At 43.1% G+C, this 19,204-nt stretch overlaps 1 protein-coding gene across 9 annotated transcripts in view; it reads left to right on the top strand.

The window, feature by feature from the left end:
- The window catches only part of LOC118081770 (uncharacterized), a 47,294-nt gene extending 28,861 nt beyond the window's left edge, over positions 1-18,433 (top strand). For 4 of the 9 annotated variants that reach the window (XM_035108178.3, XM_035108174.3, XM_035108177.3 and 1 more), the window contains 10 exons: positions 3,431-3,838; positions 6,772-8,535; positions 9,072-9,152; positions 10,408-10,494; positions 11,717-11,811; positions 12,583-12,668; positions 13,360-13,426; positions 14,221-14,378; positions 15,623-15,778; positions 16,948-18,433. In XM_035108178.3, the coding sequence (XP_034964069.3) occupies positions 3,431-3,838; positions 6,772-8,535; positions 9,072-9,152; positions 10,408-10,494; positions 11,717-11,811; positions 12,583-12,668; positions 13,360-13,426; positions 14,221-14,378; positions 15,623-15,778; positions 16,948-17,186 (3,141 nt within the window). In that variant the 3' untranslated portion in view covers positions 17,187-18,433. Of the gene's footprint in view, positions 1-3,430; positions 3,839-4,264; positions 4,385-6,771; positions 8,536-9,071; positions 9,153-10,407; positions 10,495-11,716; positions 11,812-12,582; positions 12,669-13,359; positions 13,427-14,220; positions 14,379-15,622; positions 15,779-16,947 lie in introns of all 9 variants that reach the window. The other 5 variants (XM_035108176.3, XM_088667351.1, XM_088667353.1 and 2 more) reach the window with 4 other exon arrangements.
- The last annotated feature ends 771 nt before the right edge of the window (positions 18,434-19,204 follow it).

The raw sequence follows: 19,204 nt of genomic DNA on the forward strand, positions 1-19,204 counted from the left end.
AATGGATAGTACTAGAAAATTGTGAACTCTTGGAATTGGAAGGGTTTAGGAATAATAAAGGATGGCACGCGTACCTATTGCAAGAAAACAAAGGAAAAGATAAAAGTTTTATAGATCATATAATTAAAAAATCGGTATTTAAAATCTGGGAGGAGTATAAAAACCTATTAGAAGCAAAGACGCCCTGGTGGGCGTCACCATTAGAAATGACAACGATGAGTGGCCGAGGTAAAAATAGAAAATGGCCAACCTACCAGGAATTAACAGTAAAAGAAGGGGATCAACTTATATTAAAGCCATATGAAGAAATTAAACATCATTGTACAAGTTGGCTACATTATTTACAAATACAAAGCTTATTTAAAAAACATAAAGAAATAGGATTCAATGAGGGCAAATCTAAATTACAGGAAATTTTGATTGATAATACGGCTAAACCACTGTCTAAGATGTATAAATTTTTATTAGAGTGGGAATTAAAAGATGAGGAGATAAAATCTGTAATGATAAAATGGGCTCAGGATGTAGGAAGACCAATCTATAAAGTGCAATGGGATAAATTGTGGAGATCGACAATGAGATTTACAGCGTGTTCAGGAATTAAAGAAAATATGATGAAGCTCGTATATAGATGGCACCTGACGCCAGAAAGGCTAGCTAAAATCTATAAGACAGAAACAAAAGAATGCTGGAAGTGCCAGGAAAAAACTGGTACGTATTTTCACTGTTGGTGGGAATGTAAGAAAATATATAAATTCTGGAGTGAGATATATGAAAAAATGAAGAAAATGATAAAAATTACGTTTGAAAAGAAACCTGAATATTTTCTATTAAGTTTAATCCCAGAAAGTATACCTAAAGATAGAATTAATATTTTCTTATATGCGTGTGCCGCGGCGAGATTAGTACTAGCTCAGAAATGGAAAGGAACAGAAACGCCAACAATCCAAGAGTGGCAAATTAAAGTAGTAGAGTTTATGAACTTAGCAAGAATGACGGCGGCAATTAGGAATATACCAAAACAGAGAATAATAACAGAATGGAGATACGTAGAAGAGTTTTTCAAAAAGGAAAATATAAAAACAGAGCTAGTGATTTGTCTGGAATAGAGAAAACGTAGGAAAAACTTAGTTGGATTTAACAAGAGGGAAAGCAAACTAAAGAGGGAAATAATAGCAAGAGAAGCGATATGTTGGCGATTGGAAGCCAATTTTAATTTAAAATGAATGGATTTTATGGAGATAGGCCCATGTGTTAAGATCTAAGCTGGGGCTAATTTTCCTTTTTTTTTTTCCTTTTCCTTTTTTTTTTCTCTTTCCCTTTTCGTTATGTTATGTTATGTTATATCATTATGTTATGTTATGTTATGTTATGTTATGTTATGTTATGTTATATTATGTTATATTATGATAGGTTTGCCTAAGTTGATTTTGTATATTATTTGTAGTCTGATGGATTTAATTTATTTAGACCAACCTTGATTTGTTTACTTATGTTGATTAAGTTACGTTGGGTGGCTTAAATATGTAGTTATGTTATTTATATTACTTGATATACTATAGTATTTAAGTTGCCAAGTTATTTTATGTTATTAAGTTACTTCAAATTTTTTTTTTTTTGGTGTCTGTACATCTTTTAAAATTTTCTAATAAAGTCTATTTTAAAATCTAAAAAAATAAAAAAAGAAAAGAAAATAACATAACATAAATATAAGACATATGCATGTGAGTAATAATGGTAACATAACTTATTCCTCCAGTTTATTTGACTTTTAAAAACCTTAACTTTTACTCCCCTTACACTCTTTCCCTGGTTTCCTATCTACTATCTTTTCAACTGCATTTTCTTACCCTACTAAGTTGTTTTCATTACTTTACATTATCCCACGTTGTGACATCTACTACTGAGTATTTTTTGTCAGCCTGTTATGATTATTATTTTCTTATTGTAATATTTTCCCATATACCCTATATATAATGTGCAATCTTCTTTTAAATTCTTATCGTCTTTATTTCTTAATCCATTTGTCATGCTGGCAAGTTCTATGTACGTATTCTAATATTTTAAGATGCTGTTCTTTTATTGATGGTGCTGCATCTGTTCTCCACTTTTGTGCTATCAAAATTCAAGCAGCTTTAGTTATGTACATCCTTAGGGTAATTAGTTTTTTTTGGAAGGGGGGATTTCTGTTGTTATTATTCCCAGAAGGAAAGCTTCTGAGTTTTTGGGAAACATTCTTTTAAACATCTTCTTAATAAATAATAAAAGAATTATGGGAGATGATATATAACGAACTTAAGAAAATGTCATAATGACCTGTATAGATTACTCTACCCTTTTCCTTATCTATGAACTCTCTAGGAATCAACACTTTAATCCCTTTCAAACAGCATTGTCATTATGTTTCTCTTTCCCGTCCTTAAATTGCAGCAAGGAGGCAGTTGAGCCCAGCAAGCAGGGAAAGGAGTATTGAAGGGATATTCCCCCCCCCCCAAAAAAAACATTTGGGGCTATAGAAAGGGGCAACTGCCCACTTGGCTCCAAACTGCTAGATGTCTGGAAACCGAATTGTTATTTCACTTCTGGCTTAAACCAAAACAGAAATAATTAGATGCTGCTAATGGTATTTACTTTATGAGTCTCCTAATAAAAAATATTCTCTAGGTGACATACACAGTGCAATGGATAAAATTAAAAAACTATGTGATAATTCAACAACATCATAAATTGATAAAATGACCCAGCAATCCTACTGTGATTTATTGAAGCAAAACAACTTAAAAGCGTGGTGTACAAAGTTAGCTTTTTTCAATAGGCTGTAGTTAAGATTAACCACAGTTTAGGCTTCAGACATGACACTAAACTGTCGCTAACTGAAAACAGAAGCAAAAACTGGTCTCTTCATGGCTGCTTCAGAGGAGGAGAGAAAAGGTGGGCAGGGAGACCACACAAGGCTGGGACTCATGCATGTAAGCTAAACCATAGTTTTGCATTGGTTGTGAACCAGCGTCAGCTGTGTGTCACTGAGTGGCTGCTAATATTGCCACCTTTTTATATTGGCCCTGCTCCTATGCCCATAGCAGCAATCTAACAGAGAAATCAAAGAGCTGAAGTTTTTCACAGTTTGATTTCTGTGTGTCACGTTGCTGGTATAGGTGCAGAATCAGGGCCAGTACAAAAGAGGTGGGAAAGTTAACAGTCACATAATATACCAAGCAATACATTTTGACAGAATCCCTGGCTGCTGTTCACACTGTTCACACACACACACACACACACACACACACACTTGAGCAGAGCAAATTTTAACCTGCATGTATTGGTCTTTAGGTAGGGGAGATCCCATTTTAACAGGAAATCCTAGAATTAACAAAGAACAAAGAAGCTATCGCTGCAATTTCATTCTTCATTGTATTACCTTACTCCACAGATTAAAGTAGTTCCTGAATCAGGTGTGGGTGAAGCAAATGGTATCCTTAACTCCAGTGTTTCTGAGAGGCCTCCACTCACCCTCGGCTCCCTCCCAAATGGTTCAGCAGCACAGCAAGAGAGCGAATCGGTCTCCACTGCAGTGCTATCTACCCTGGATGTTCTTTCAGGGCACAGGCAGAGTTTGGAAGAATTGGAAAACCACTTGCCCTTTGAGATGGACGTCCCGAAGGAGACTCTGATCCTAGAACCCTTGGAGACTCCTGTGCTACTGGTGCCCCAGCCAGGCCCTGGCAGTCTGGGTGGCACAGTGAACCTGATATTGAGCATTGGGAAGAAAGCAGGGAGAGAAGCCACAGGAAGCCAGGTTGGAGCAGCACCATCAATGGGACAGGAAACCTTGCACAAGGTAAGGTGCCCTTTACTTTAGGCATGACATCGATAGAGCTGTTTGCTATCTCCAGGACATCAAATAAGTGCCCCTGTGGCAAAGGGAGACAGTGTTTTCATAATGCAAAGGATTGCCAAGTGTTCAGGCAGAACAGAAGTGGGATGTCAAGTGAGGGAGTGCCAAGCTTAATGGCTAAGGCTTGCAAGTGGAGAACTTCTAACTTCCCAGTGAGCATTAAGATGTTAATGAACACTCTGAATCAGGGATACTAGCAGCTCTGTTGCTTTTTTGCTTCTCGTTTAAGCCACTGCCAAGTGTGCAGTTCTAGAGCTTCCTCTTCATGGGTCAGGCACTGATTTTGCCCTTTTCGTCCTGGCTTTTGCAGGTCATCCTTGCTATTCCTTCACTTTTATTCTTTTGTCTCTCTCTTCCCTAAAAATCCAGCTCTCTGAAACTAAATCCTCAGCCTGTAAAGCTTTCTGGAAACGTTGCCAGGGGCTTTTAGGAAATACTTTGGGTAGTTTAAAGAGAAAGAAAAGGCCACCCCGCCAGCATGCAGAAGAGGTAACATGGAGCAGTGGGGGAGAAAGAATGGACGATGAAGCATGTCAGACTGAGAGTGGTTGCATGGTGCAAGGGAACCTTGACTAACCCATCCAATAGCCTCACTTAAAAGGCAGCTCCTAAATTAGGAGAGGGAAACGCTCCAGATGTGACTCGGCTATCATCCTTGACCATGATAGTTGGTCTCTAAGGTGCTACTGGAAGGAATTTATTTTTTGTTTCCTTGACCATTGGTCTGGCTAGCCGGCTTGGGACTTAGCAAGTTGGAGTCTCAACAGCTTTTAGAAGGCTGCATGTTCCCTTCTCCTATATCACTTAAATGGCATCTCCAAAATGTTAAGACGTCACACAGATGCTGTGTTTCTCCTTTCCAAGGCTATGGTGAATAAATTACTAGATTCAGGTAGGTAGCCGTGTTGGTCTGACACAGTCGAAATATATAAAAAATGTAAAAATTGTCCAGTAGCACCTTCGAGACCAACTAAGTTTGTTCTTGGCATAAGCTTTCGTGTGCATTCTGTGCTTGCACCTGTACTCCTGAGGAGATGCCCCCTTAGGGGAAACACCTTCAAATATTTTGTGACTTCTCCTGGTTAAACCACAGGGTTGCCATGTGCAGCACAAAATGTGGATTCTGTGCCTTTTAAAAGAATTTCAGCTGGCACAACTTGTCATGTCATATTATTGCCATCCTGGGGAAAGCAGCATCTGCAGGAATCCCCCCTTCTGGATTATTCTTAGAGGCACAGGACCATCCTAACAGACAAACCAGAGCTTAAATGTGCAGCCAGCACAGTGGAATGTGGAGCTTTCCTCCTCAGCACAGTAATTCATATCCCACAGCAGAAGAGCTACTGGATTTGCTAGAGGAAACAGGAAATGAGCCTGAAGTGCACTGCCTCTTGATAGGGGCTGAAGGCAGGCCAAACTAGTTTGCTGTGAGGAAACAACCCGCATGACAAGACACACTCACTTTGGGTTGTCCCTTGAACAAGAATTCAGTCTTGATGATTTGGGGACGAGATGAATTGAGGGTTGCACGAGGAGAGGAATACACCTATTTGCTAGCAAGTAAGTCTTCGTAATCACTCACACATTAGCAATTGTGATTAAAAGGGCACGGCAAGAAGATAATTAGGGATTGAAGCAGATGGGTAGCTGCTACAACTGAAAGGCTGAGGCATGCTGTCCAAAACTAGTTTCTGTCGAGGTGCCTGAGCATAGAAGGTACATTAGCTCCAAGAACTTGTTACTGGAGAGGAGGACTTCAGGACTGGAAAGTGTAATTGTTGTCAGTCATGAAGGGAAAGGAACATCAGCCTCTACAATGTACAGTAATAATTCCTGAATTACCGGTAAACTTTTAGACATCTCCTGCAGCTGCTGCAGGAAGGGGGATTCCTGTTATACTTAGAGCTGATTCAGAGCTGATCCTGGTACATCAAGGAGCTCATACAAACTTAAAGCCTTATACTTTATAGAGCCAGATCTTACAGAAGCCTTATACAGTCAGATCATTAATCTTTCTATCTCAGGATTGTCTGCTCTGACAGGCATTGGCTATTCCAGATTTCAGACTGAAGTTTTCTCAGATTTTTCTGAAGAGGCTGCAAAAGGAACCCAGAATCTTCTACATGCATTCTGCAAGCATGTGTTCTATGTATTGGCTGAGTCCCTCACTAAGAGTTTATTTAAGCCCAGTTCTCTTCTTGTTGTGATAACTTTCTGTGTAGATGAAGGGTTTCTTTCTTTCTTTCTTTCTTTCTTTCTTTCTTTCTTTCTTTCTTTCTTTCTTTCTTTCTTTCTTTGTTTTTATGTTTTTACAAGGAGCATTCATACATGCAATCTGCACCACATGCAATCTGTAACCATACAGTCTAAGATTCTTCATGCACATTTCATTTGGCCCTGAGCTGGCCCTTAGCTGCTATCATGGTACTTCCCATCATGCTAGGCTCTTCAGTTTCTACTGCAATATTTCACACGGAGTTCTGTAGCCTCTTTTCAGGCTGCATCATCTATCATGAAGTAGAGTGGGGTGCATCTAGCAGCCTTGCAAGTTAGCAGTGTGCCCTTTCTGTAAAGCCCAGCAGAGTTGGGTCATCTCCAGTAGTAAGCCTGGAACCATGGTAAGCCAGAAATTTTGTTCCCACTTCCTAGGATTGAACTAAAGTGATCCTAACATCCTGGAACCTGTTATGGACAGTCTACCTTAGTGTCTGCTACGATTAATGAACATGCATGCATGTATACTCACTCAATTGAAAGGAGCATGTGCTGGTGCATGTCAGTTTGCTGCTGTGGCATCCAAAATAGGTAGGTTTATGCTCCAATGACCTTGTGCAATTTGAAGAGAGCTCCTCATTGGGTCTTCCCTCTTTCCGCAGGTGAGCACCTATTTGCACGTGAAGGAGAAAGAGGGAGACAGAGATGCAGGCATGGTTTGTGGAAGCTCCACTGTGCTGCGGCCTGCTAAGGAAACGCCCCCCGGAGCTCACTCTTCCCCATTTCCCAGTCCTGGGTGGGGCACCTCAGCCTTCCACACCTTGCCCAAGATCAGCTCCAGCTGCTTCTTACGGAGCCTGAAGAGAAAAGGCAGAGTGGAGGCAGAAGATGCCCAGCTACTCACCTTGCAAGGGATCATGGGAACTGAACCAAGCGACCTGCAGGCAGGGCAAGGGGAGAGGCGCAGCACTAGTAGCACCTGGCCCCCAAAGGGTAACAGGAGGGCACAGGCTTTGCAGGCAGTGTGCCCGGCACTCTGCAGAGAGTTGACAGACTATGTGAAGAACCCATTGGCACGGGCTATTGATGCTGAATGTGACTTGGTTAGGGAAATATCTGGATGTCATGTGTTCCCAAGAGAGAGCAGAGGTCTCAACAGCCCCCCATCACTGGCAGAGCAGATGAGCAACACATGCCAGCATCTTCCTCTTGGTTCTGTCCTGAGCCTGGAGCTCCCCAAGGATCCCACAGTCCTAAGGAATATCCATGATACCATCAGAGTAGCAAAAGAGGGAGCAGCAGGAAGGAAGGGAATAAGCCAGGCCTGCCAGGGAGCTCGGAGCAGCCCAGCTGGGGCAAAAGTGCAGGAGATTGGTAGTAGCCTGCAAAAGAGAGTGCTCGGAGGGCAGCCAGTCATGCACCAAAGGCCCCTCAAGCCCAAAGATGCTCGTGACAAGCTTCCCCAGGGTAAAGGAGGCACATGGTTTGAAGAGGTGAGCATCAACCCAAGCTACAGCAGGCAGAAGGCCTGCTTTGGTGCTCTTTGTGGAGAAGACAGGCAGAGTCCGAATAGCCAGAGCAGTCCCAGTGATGACTTCCTAGATTTCGAGCAGAACCGGCTATCCCGCATTAGTGTCCTGCATGAGCAGATAGGTATAGAGTGGGACAGACTAGCTACCTCACTGGGTACAACTGGCAGCTCCAAGGAGGCGCAGGTAAAGGCTCCTGCTGACCACAAAGCCAGAGAAGCATCTTGGGTGAAGCTGAAGCCCTCGCCTGCTAAGCACACGGGCAGCTCCGATGCAGTTTCCAGCATAGCCAGAACTAAGAACCCTGCTGTGAATGGGGCAGCAGAGAAGGGAAGCTGTGCGAGAACCTCGCCCTCCTTCCTCCACCTGCGGGTCAAATCTCCTGCCAAGCTGTCTGTATTTGATTGTGAACTAGGCACCACAACACCCTCAGGGGTGGGCCCTCTTGTCCTGGCTCCTGGAGGAAGCACGACTAAAGAGCCAAAGTTGCTGGAGGCTTGTCACCCTGCCCACGAGTTGTTTGAAGAGGAGGAAGAGGAGCTGCAGGCCATATGGAGCAATGTGGAGAAGCACAAGAAAAGCTCGGGGATCCACAGCAGCCCTGCTGGAAAGGTGGATAAGCTGCAAAGTCCAGACAGCTCTGGTGAAAGACTCCTCCTGGCAGCGGCAGACAATTTGTTGGTGGCTAAGTTCAAGCTCCCCACCCCTGCCCAGCTGCTTCAGAGGTCTGAAGGAGAAAGAGGGACTAGTTGTGGCAGTCCAAGTCGGTGCCGGGCACCCATGACTTCTGGCCAGGAGCCATCAGAAGGGGCAGTTGCTGCAGCTGTGAGGTCACTGCAGAGTACCTGCCCAGGGACCCAGCAGAAGCTTCAGGCGGAGGGCAGAAGTATTGGAAAGGTCAGAACCATTGGCTTCTATGGGGCAGAGGTGGGGATTGTATGCCTGGAAACCAGGTGTTTACTGTTCTTTTCCTCAAGTCCCTGGATACTGCTGGCATTGATCTGCAGTGTGTACTTAAGCAGTTTCTCATTGCATAATGAAATGTGTATTTTTTCCCCTATCAGGAACCAGCAACTCCGTATTATGTGGAGTATTTTCTTTTAAAGGAGATACAGATCTCCTAACTAATGAGATGCTTACACTTGAGATGTTTACATCAGTGCTGTTCCTGATTTGGCTGTGGAGAGAGAGAGAGAGAGAGAGAGAGAGAGAGAGAGAGAGAGAGAGAGAGAGAGAGAGAGAGAGAGAGAGAGAACCCAAACACTTAGCATGAGCATGAGCCATACAATGCATGTATTTTCCATGACTGCTCAAAGCACAGACTTTTTTTTTTTGCTCTGTTTTGGGGAATGTGGTGTTAAAATGCCTTCGTGTTTGAAACACTCTTGCTTTCATTGTGGTTGCTTCATTAATTGTTGCCTGCCTCTTTCTAGACTCTTCCCAGTAAACTTGAGCTTCAGATGATGGAAGGAACTTTGGAGAGGAAGCATCTGTTGCAGGCAGGAGGCAAGAAGGTACTGTCAGAGCAGCGTGGCATTATGTGAAGGGGTGTGTGTGTGTGAATATGGATGCCAGTGACTTGCCACCAAGAAACAACTTCATTGGTGTTCCCGTAACACTTCCACAGAGCCTAGCCCTGTATAGCAGAGTTTTCCAAACTTTTCATGTTGTTGACACACTTTTTAGACATGTATCATTTCATGACACAATAATTCAGTTTTACTAGCAAGCCAGAGGTTGAACTAACCCCTTTCCAGCCTCAGGAGCAGCGCAGGGAGCATTCACATAACACATCTACACACTGCAGCTGACACACTAATGTGTCACAACACATAATTTGGAAAGCTCTGACTTATATCAACAGAAACACTTCCGAGTGAGGTGGTTCAGGCATAACAGCAAACCAAGATTTGATCCTGATTTCCAGGGGAAGTATAAATAACAGTTTGCCGTGTGACAAACTAGCTATGGTTTGGTCCAAGCTAGGATCTGCACAAGACTTGGTGGCTGAATTCATGAAACTGAGGCTCCTTGCTGCTTATTCACATAATGCCAAGCCATGGTTATGTCTAAACCCAGGGGTGGGAAAACCTCCAGTCTATGGGCCTACGAGGCTGTTTCATGAAGCCATGCCCACCTGCTCTACACCTGAAGTCAGGTGTGGAGCAGGTAAAGGCAAAGCTTGGATGAAAGGCAGCTAGTTGCCACTTTGCAGTTTTTGTCTGCACAATTTGATTTCAAACCACACAGAGAAATACAGGCGACTTGATGCTATTGTGACATTAAGTAATTGACAGGTGGATAGACCCACCTACTGGGCAAATGTGGCCTGTGATGGGGTGTGGATATAAGGATCTGGATCACTGGCCTAGCTTAAACCAGCACAGTGTGGGTGGTGCAGAAGGCAAAGGGCCTTTCCAAATGACGAAAAAAATGTGGATTTTATTCTTACCGCACTGCCAACTGTAGCTGCTGCAGACAGAAGGTGGAAACATAAGGTTCAGAGTAAGCTGACCATATATCTGAAGGTGATGTTCACTTTTACTTTGCACTGATGTTCGTGTTCCCATGCTTTGAAGAGCTAGACGGGGCTCTCAGGCAATGTCTGCCTGTCTTTGCCTCCAGGGGAAGGGAGGGACCTTACTCTAGAGGCAAGCACAGGCAGATAGGGGCTTCATGCACATGGAACTGTGTGAACAGGTCACCTTATGAACCAACCTTAACTCTTCACCTTCTTTAGATCTGATCTTTTCATTTCTCTTCTCCTAGGCAAATTGTCGTTCCTGGAACACATTCCATACAGTACTGATGAGACAAACTTTGTGTTTCTACCAGGACAAGAAAGACACCCTCAAGGTAATGGTAGGCAGTGAGATGCCCAAAGACAAATGGAGATAAGAAATGGGTATGAGTAAGGCCTGTGTCACGTTTTCATATACCTCTAGCCAGTGCTTTTTTTCTAAAATAAAAAAATGTTTAGGGGTACTCTCATTTTCCTACTCATATTGAAATACTGCCCCTCAATCAGGCCAAACTTAGATTCAAAAAATGTTTAGGGGTATGCATACCCCTGCGTCCACCCAGGGGCAAAAGCACTGCCTCCAGCATTTTCATATCCTGTATACTCCTTTGCCCACTGACATCTCTTGTGAATGTTTGGCATGCATAGATTGTCAAGCATCTACACTTTGCCGATTGTATTTATTTTTGTCTAAACCTTCAGTACATTCTCTGCTAAAATAGAACTTGAAATTCTTGTAAAGACTAACTTACATCTAAAACTAAAATAAAGACAGTCCACAAATCACAGTAAAACCAAGTCTAGTCATAAGTGGCAAATCTCAAAACCATCAGGGAGCTTTGGCAGAAGAAAAACTCAACAAATATAAAAGCTCAGTGTACCAGCACAGGCTGTCCCAAATAACAATTGCCCACCCAAGAGAAGAGTGAAGTAGCTAGTAGGAGCCCACTTCAGAGTGTGAGAGCACCACCACCAAGAGAGCCCTGCAGTTTGTAACTGAAGGAACAAAGGCTGCATACACACCATACCTTTTATAGCCCATCCTCACCCCATGAATTCTGGGAATTGTAGTTTACCCCTCACAGAGCCACTGTTCCATACACCCTGAACAAACTATTCCCTAGGATTCTTTTGGTGGGTAAGGACGCTTTAAAGGCATGGTGTGTATGCAGCTGAAGAAAGGCAGAGCAGTAAACTCAAGCAGTCCCTTTCTTCAGACTCAGCAGCCATGCCTTGGGAGGCCTGCCTTTCCCCCCATTAAAACCTGTCCTTAATTTATAACTTCAGAAAGAACAGCTTTGCCGGACATTGCTCCTTGGTTCTCCAGTTGAACTCTTCTTCATGTGAGAATATTATTATTATTATTATTATTAGTTATGCGCCCTTCATCTTAAGGTCCCTGGGTAGGTTACAACAATTAAAAACACAATGTTAAAAACAGTTTAAAACAACAGAAACAAGAAGGGTCCTACAAATACATATCTGTACTGACATGCAACTTAAAAACAGTGGCTTTCTGATTCCAGGGACTTTTATCATTTGCCTTCCTTTGCACAGCAGAGTTCTGCAGTGGCCTTGCCGCTGAACCTCCGTGGAGCCGTTTGCACCCTAGAAACAGAGTATATCAAAAAGAACAACTGTTTCACACTACAGTGAGTAACCTCCATTTCTTTTCCTTCACAAGGTAATACATGCAGTATACATTAAACTCTATAAAGGGGTAATAAATGATAAATAATAATAAATACTATTACAGGTTTTTAAAAGAAAATAAAAGTAACTGGGGACAAAAGTAACTCAGGACCGTAATACCTCTTCCCATATGAATTGATTTGGACCCTGCAATCATCATTTGAGGCACTTCTTTGTGCGCCGTCTCCATGAGAGTTCTGGAGGGTGGCAGCACGAGAATGAGCCTTTTCTGTGGTGGCTCCATGTTTGTGGGATGCTCTCCCCAGGGAGGTTCGCCTGGAGCCTTCATTACAAATCTTTAGGTGCCATGTGAAAACATTCTCCTCCCAGGTCTTTGACTAAATAATCAATCTGTGGCCATTTAAACTGGTGGGAGTATTGTTTCGTTTGTTATTATGTATGTTTGTGTTTTTATATTGTAAGTGACCCTATGATCCTCAGATGAAGGACAGTAAGATAGATAGATAGATAGATAGATAGATAGATAGATAGATAGATAGATAGATAGATAGATAGATAGATAGATAGATCTGGGAAAGAAAGACTTGAACATGCTGGGGTTGCATTGTGAGGACACTGATGCCAGCCCCTGAACAGCATAAATGGTGATAATAGAAATCTTTGTGGAGGGTGCCCGCTTCTAGCTCCTAGATTGCTAGGTATTTGTGGTTGGTGCTGGTTGTTGTATCTGTATCCCATCAAATTCCTTCACCTTTCCTTGCATACCCCAGGTTGAAGGATGACTCCAAGTACCTCCTTAGGGCTCCTACTGAGCCACTCATGCAGGAGTGGATTACAAAATTGCAGCAGAACTCAGGTAAGACTGAAGTAATTATAAGGAAGAGACTGGGGGCATTGGAGGTCTAAGGGAAGGAGATATGGTTACTACTCAGGAACAAGAGGTAATTTGAGGCCTCCTGCAGACCACTCTGGTGGTCTACATGAGCGAAAGGCCAACATGGGCACTCTCTGTTTTCCCTCAAGAAGTTCACTGTTGAGAGAAGCAGCAATGCCATGTCATGTTTTTGGTAACTGGTTTTATTTGTTCCAGACTTTATATCTCCCACATTTCCCACTGTAATTGAGTCAGACCTGAATTCATAAGGGGGATTCATCTTTGACATACAGAAGGCCCATAGGGTGCTGGGACTTGCATGTGGGAGGCTGGAGCTCAGATTCCAGTTTAGCTACAAGGTTTTCTGCAAAACAGTTGGCTCCTGGGCTCCATTCCTTTTGTGTAAAGAAGAAAATAATAGTCTGTCCCATAGGTTCCATGGGCTACTGTACACATTGCATTTTTTAGGTGTACACCCCAGAAACAAGTGGGCATGTGGCAAAACAGGTGAATGATATGTAGCTTTTAAAAGTCTGCTTATCAGAGAGGCTACCACTCCCTATTGCAAGGCAGCAAGTATGTAGAACAGACCTATGCCTCAGGTTTGTTTGGGTGAACAACACTCTTGATTTTCAAAAGCCATCTCTCAGTGCTTGCTTTTCTGTCCTCAAAGGCTTACCTGAAGTGGACTTTTTCCAGTCAGCTTCCCAGACTGCCCAGGAGACGACCTCTGCTGTTAGGTAACTACTATAAGCAACGCTTGATCCAGATGTATTTGCTGGGGGCAGGGGTTAGCTTTTTAAAAAGTTCTTCTCATAACATTTGTCCCAATGAGAACTCCTGTCCAGAGGCAAGTAGATCTTTTCATGAATCATACGGTGCTATTTTGTCAAACTTAGCATATTAAACAGAAAAATCGGTTTTGGGATTTGTATGCATTCTAACCAAAATTCAGATTTTGGAATGCAAATTGGTATGTGTTCCCCTTTTTCTTCTCTCTCTCTCTCTCTCTTTAAGGGCAGCTTAAGATTTAGAAGTGCATCTAGGACGATTTGAACTGAGGCCATTAGTTAACCTGTTTAGGAGTGATCCCATTTGCCCCTTGCTGCTCTGCTCTAATTTCCACCTTTATTAGTGATAGCAACTTCCTTGTGCTCCCCACCCCCAACATGTTACATCCCATTATTGTTCATTCTGCTGAATTTTCTCAGCTGCGTAGAAATCACTGGTACATCTAATTTCCCATTCAGATACTCTAAACCAGGCATCCCCAAACTGCGGCCCTCCAGATGTTTTGGCCTACAACTCCCATGATCCCTAGCTAAGAGGACCAGTGGTCAGGGATGATGGGAATTGTAGTTCAAAACATCTGGAGGGCCGAAGTTTGGGGATGCCTGCTCTAAACCCAGGCTGTGATTATGGTGGCTTCTATTACCTTTGCTAGGACTAAATTTTACTCTAGCTTGGCATAGCCCTGTGCAACTGGGCATGTGAGACCAATTCTCTATTTTCTGCTGCTTCCATTTTTCCCCAGTGTGATTCCTAGCCATGGAGTTCCCCACTTCCTTGGCCCTCATCAGTCTCTCACAGCCAAGAGCCAAGAGGCCATACTCTTACCCAGATCAAGTGTCAGGCTGCAGCTGCCTTATGAAAATCAGGATGACGTATTGGATTCAGCAGAATCACGGACAGGTGTGTTTGTGGGCTGTTCACAGTTTCTTGAGGGTTCTCTTTAAAGCAGAGACGGGCGACCTGTGGCCTTCCAGACTGAGCAGTCTCTTACGATTCTGCAACCAATTCGGGAGGGGTTGCACTTACCTGAAGGATGTGGTTTGTGGATTATAGCAACTCCATTGCAGTCAGTGGGGGGAAATGATAGCCTCTGTGGTGCAGAATACTTTCTATTAGCTTCAGCTATCCATGTCCTGACATTAATAATCTAGCTTTGGTGGTCTGTGGCCTCATAACCTCCCAAGTGCATTCCTTTCATGCATTATATATGAGGCTGCCTTTCTAGATGGTCCCAAAACTGCAAGTGGTGCAGAATTCAGCTGCCATACTGCCAACAGGATCAGACAATCTGAACGCATTACAGCAGGTCTGGCTCCATGCCCTGGCTTCTGATATATTTCTGGGCCTAATTCAAAGCGTTGGTTTTAACTTATAAATCCTTATGTAGCTTGGACCCCAATACCTCATGGTACCCTTTTCTCCATATGAGCCTGCTCAGTCAGAGCTTAAGATACACTTTGGAGACCCTCCTCAGAGTGCCTCTGTTGGCAGAACTTGGACGGTGGCAACAAGAGAGAGGGCTTTCTCAGTGGTGCCCCCCCTTGTGTAATGCTCTCCCAAAAGAAGCTTGCCTAGTGACTATGTTAAGATATTTACAGTATCAGACACAGACTTTTATCTTCTGTCAGGTCCTTGATAGTCTTCTTGTTGCTCTTTCTTTATTTAGATTTCTTACCAGCCCTTCACTATGAAGTCCCAGGCAGGTTACAACGATAAAAAAATACAATATTACAAACAGTTAAAACAGCTCACCATCAAGAGCATAGAGTGGGTCCTAAAATACATTTTTCAGGTTTCAAAGGCCATGGCAAAGCAGAGCAGCACCTCACTGTTGCTGCTGGAATATTTCTAGCTGTTGATGCTGGTTCTGCTTAAGACAGTCAGGGGAGAGGGCTCCTTGATTTTATTGTGACCCCTTGTGATTTTGATGCCTGTGCTGCGTTTTTAAATGTGTGAATTATTGTTGTTGATTATTTTTTTTGTCCATTGTTTTAAATCATCTTGAGACCTTGGTATAATGTGGCAAGTTCAGTTAAATACATAATAATAATAATAATAATAATAATAATAATAATAATAGTAAGGAATCCCTGGAGGTCTGCCTCTGTGTCACATCCTTGATTTCTTCCTTTCTCTCCTCCTAGCAGATAGCCAGAAATCTGCTGCCATTTATACCACAGATCACAGTCTGAGGCAGTGCTCTCCTACAGCATCTACAAGGTCGCAGGAACCTTACATTTTTGAGGAAGAGGACTATGGGCTAGTGGCGAACAAGAGGCGATCATATTCCTTTACCTCAGGTATATACTGTATGACCTTGAAGAAGAATGGGTTACTAGTTGGGGTTGAGGCTACCGGTACCTCTACCCCTCTGCCTGTTTGTACAGAGAAATCTGAGTCTGTTCATTTGCCCATGTTCTGCATTTGCTCAGTTTGGCCCTTTGCCAACTGACTTCTGTTCAAATGCAGCTGAAATCTCTCTGACTAAATCCAGTCTGTTGTGCACCCAGCATGATATCATTATGCTATTTTCAGTGCTTGGCTGCATTCATTCAAAACGGTGTTATTCTCAAAGGAACAAGTTCATTGCTTAATGTCACCATTAGGTGTCAGCAACACACTTTTGACTCAATGGCACACGTCCGAAGTTGAAGCTTGTTACCTTTGTAGGCTGTGCAGTCACTACATATATATATATAGCATATCCCTTCTCCCCCCCCCCCGTCCCCACCCACCCCCGCAAAGTGAAAGTAGTCACATTTTAAAAGAAGAAGAAAAAGCAGTATTACAGTTTTCCAAAAACAATTTCTGGAGGAGCAGAATCTCATAAAATGCAGACCTTCAGAAATAATAAAGTATGCAAGCAATGGCCAGAAAGTAAACAAAGATGTGTGTTTAATCTTACAGGCCTTTGAATTGTACGTCCTGGGAGTTACAGCAGAAATGGCCCTTTTCTCTTGTCCCCACCTAGTGTACTTCGTGGGGGGGGGGGCAGGGACACCACAAAAAAAAGCATGTAACCCTTCTACAGCATGTAGAAAATGGGTCAGTTTTGTATGGGCAATAGAATCTTCATCCCAAGCCGTTTAGGGCTTGAAAGATAATGACCAGAAATGTATATTGTATCTAAATATGCTGTGGGTGGAGGAAGGCTTTCCTTGGTGAGGGGAAAGCATATTTTGAACATACTCGGAGACAAGGTGGCCTACTACTACTACTACTACTACTACTACTACTACTACTACTATCACATGTTCCATGGCTGAGCCTTGTTCCAGAAAAGCCTCAATTCAAACACTGCCCTGAATTCTCTTCTCCCCTCTTTACTTAAGAGATGGGATGGACATGATACTCTGGAGTAAAACAACCGTGTGAATCACAGACTATTAACCAGCCTCTGATAGTTCTGCTGCTTGTTTTCAGTTCATGATGCTGCTGTGCAACCATTCCGCTCCATTCTTTTTTTCAGCTACGTACCAGAAGATCACACCTTTGTCGGTGTCCAAGGAACCCTTGGGCCTTGGCAGCAGCTACTCAGTCACTCTGTACATTGGAGAGCAGACACCGACTCCTCCCAGGCCTCGCTGCCATTCCTTCATCGCCTCTCCTGGTGGTGCCCGAGAAACCTTGGGTGAGAGGAGCCAAGGCGCCTCGCCTCGCCAGAAGAACAAATCTGTCTTCAGAAAGTTCTTTGGGAAGAAGGACTGAGATACCAGCTCATTCTCCTCAGCCAAGGAGTGGGATTTGTGGCTGCATGCAAGAGCTTGAACCTTCCTAGGACTGGGCCCAATGGCTACCAGGGGACACTGTTGTGATGGACCATTGCTTGACATTTGCTCTCTCTCTCTCTCTCTTCCCAAGGAGGTCAGGTGAGAGAGGTGGGACTGGTAGGCTCTGTGAAACAATCCCTTATCCCTCAGCCCTCTATGCCATTTAACTCAACCCTGATAGGGGTAGCAACCCCAGGGAATAGCAGCTGAAAGGGTCAAAGGTCTTCAGGGAGAAAGGAAATTAAAATTAAAAACCACCCCACCTAATTCATATTGTTGCAGGGTAGTATATTCCAACTACCATGGGCTTTTTCTCTACAAGCACAGAGCACAGCCTTTGTTTGACACACAAGCTAATATAGGAAATCAGGTACTGTAATACATTCCCAGGCACATACATATTAATACTGTATTTGTATTCAAGGCAGGGGTTTGTGGAAGACTCATGTTGCTTCTCTTCCTTCCTAACAAATGTTTGCATGGCTCATGATGGGATCAAAAAAGGAAGCGCTTTCTCAGTAACAATTATCCTGACTACCGTATGTTATTTACGCAGCCATATAGGGTTGCCTTTTGTTTTTTTAACTTGACCTGGTGCCTTTGCAGATATTAGCAGGGGATAATGTGTAATTTCCTGATTTCTGCAGGTCAGGCTTTGTAAAATGCACATGTCAACACGCACACACACACACACACACACAGAGAGAGAGAGAGAGAGAGAGAGAGAGAGAGAGAGAGAGAGAGAGAGAGAGAGAGAGAGAGAGAGAGAGAGAGACCAGGCCAAGGATTATCTTGGATAGTCAGCAAACCTGTGAGTCAGTCCTAAAGTCTGCAACAGAGGCCAGAGCAAAGGAATTATTTCTTGGGCAAATTGGTACATTACTAATTTAGAATGGGCATGGATTAAGGTTTGTGGAGGAAACTTTAATCCATGCCCATGGAACTAGTTTTTTTGTTTTGTTTTGTTTTTGCACCTCAAAAAGAACAATTTCTGTACCTACCCTTTTTATGGTTCAGAAATACAGGGTGAGTTCTCCATTGTGTGTGTGCATGCGTGCACAAGAAACCTTAATGTTCTGCTTTCTTTTCTCCTGCACTATGATGCCTAATGCAGCGGCAATTAAGACTTGTTAAATAGTCAGTTGCATCTCCTCAAGAGACATTAACACCACATTAAAACACCAATTGGCTGTCTGTGTGCCTTCCTTCAAAGCGTAATAGAGTTTACCAAGTTGTTATTTAACTGTCTGTCAGTGAACCTGTTGCTGAATAGCCCTGCTCTAAGGCTCCTTAGCACACTTGGCACTCCTTGTCCATTGAGCAATGCTGGCTGGGGCCGATAGGAGTGGTAGTCCAATGATATCTGGAAAACAACAGGTGGCTTGTCCCTTTAATGGTGGCGGGTTCTCAAATGGGAGGAAGTGAGGGAATTTATTATTTATACCGCACCCTTCTGGCTGGGTTTCCCCAGCCACTCTGGGAAGCTCCCAACAGAATATTAAAAACACGATAAAACATCAAACATCATACTGAGGTCCAGCTCCGAGGGTCTTCTGTTGGTTCCCTCACTGCGAGAAGTGAGGTTACAGGGAACCAGGCAGAGGGCCTATTCCGTAGTGGTGCCCACACTGTGGAGTGCCCTCCCATCAGATGTCAAGGAAATACAGGTGAAACTTGGAAAATTAGAATATCGTCGAAAAGTGCATTTATTTCAGTAATGCGACTTATTTTTTTATTTTTATTTTTTACAAATGCTTTCTTTTGGAAATTCCACAGTAATAAAACCAATAGTTACAATAATACAAAAATAAGCATTGCTATTACATTTCATTAATTACATTCCATTTATAATTGACCAGCCTAACGACAAATAATTACAATTACAACAAATAAAGGCTTGACATATCTTGCTTTGCATGTCATCCATCTATCTCATATATTGGTTTCACCTTTTAA

Source organism: Zootoca vivipara, chromosome 3, assembly GCF_965207765.1.
Source record: "Zootoca vivipara chromosome 3, rZooViv2.hap1.1, whole genome shotgun sequence".
NCBI classification, from domain to species: domain Eukaryota; kingdom Metazoa; phylum Chordata; class Lepidosauria; order Squamata; family Lacertidae; genus Zootoca; species Zootoca vivipara.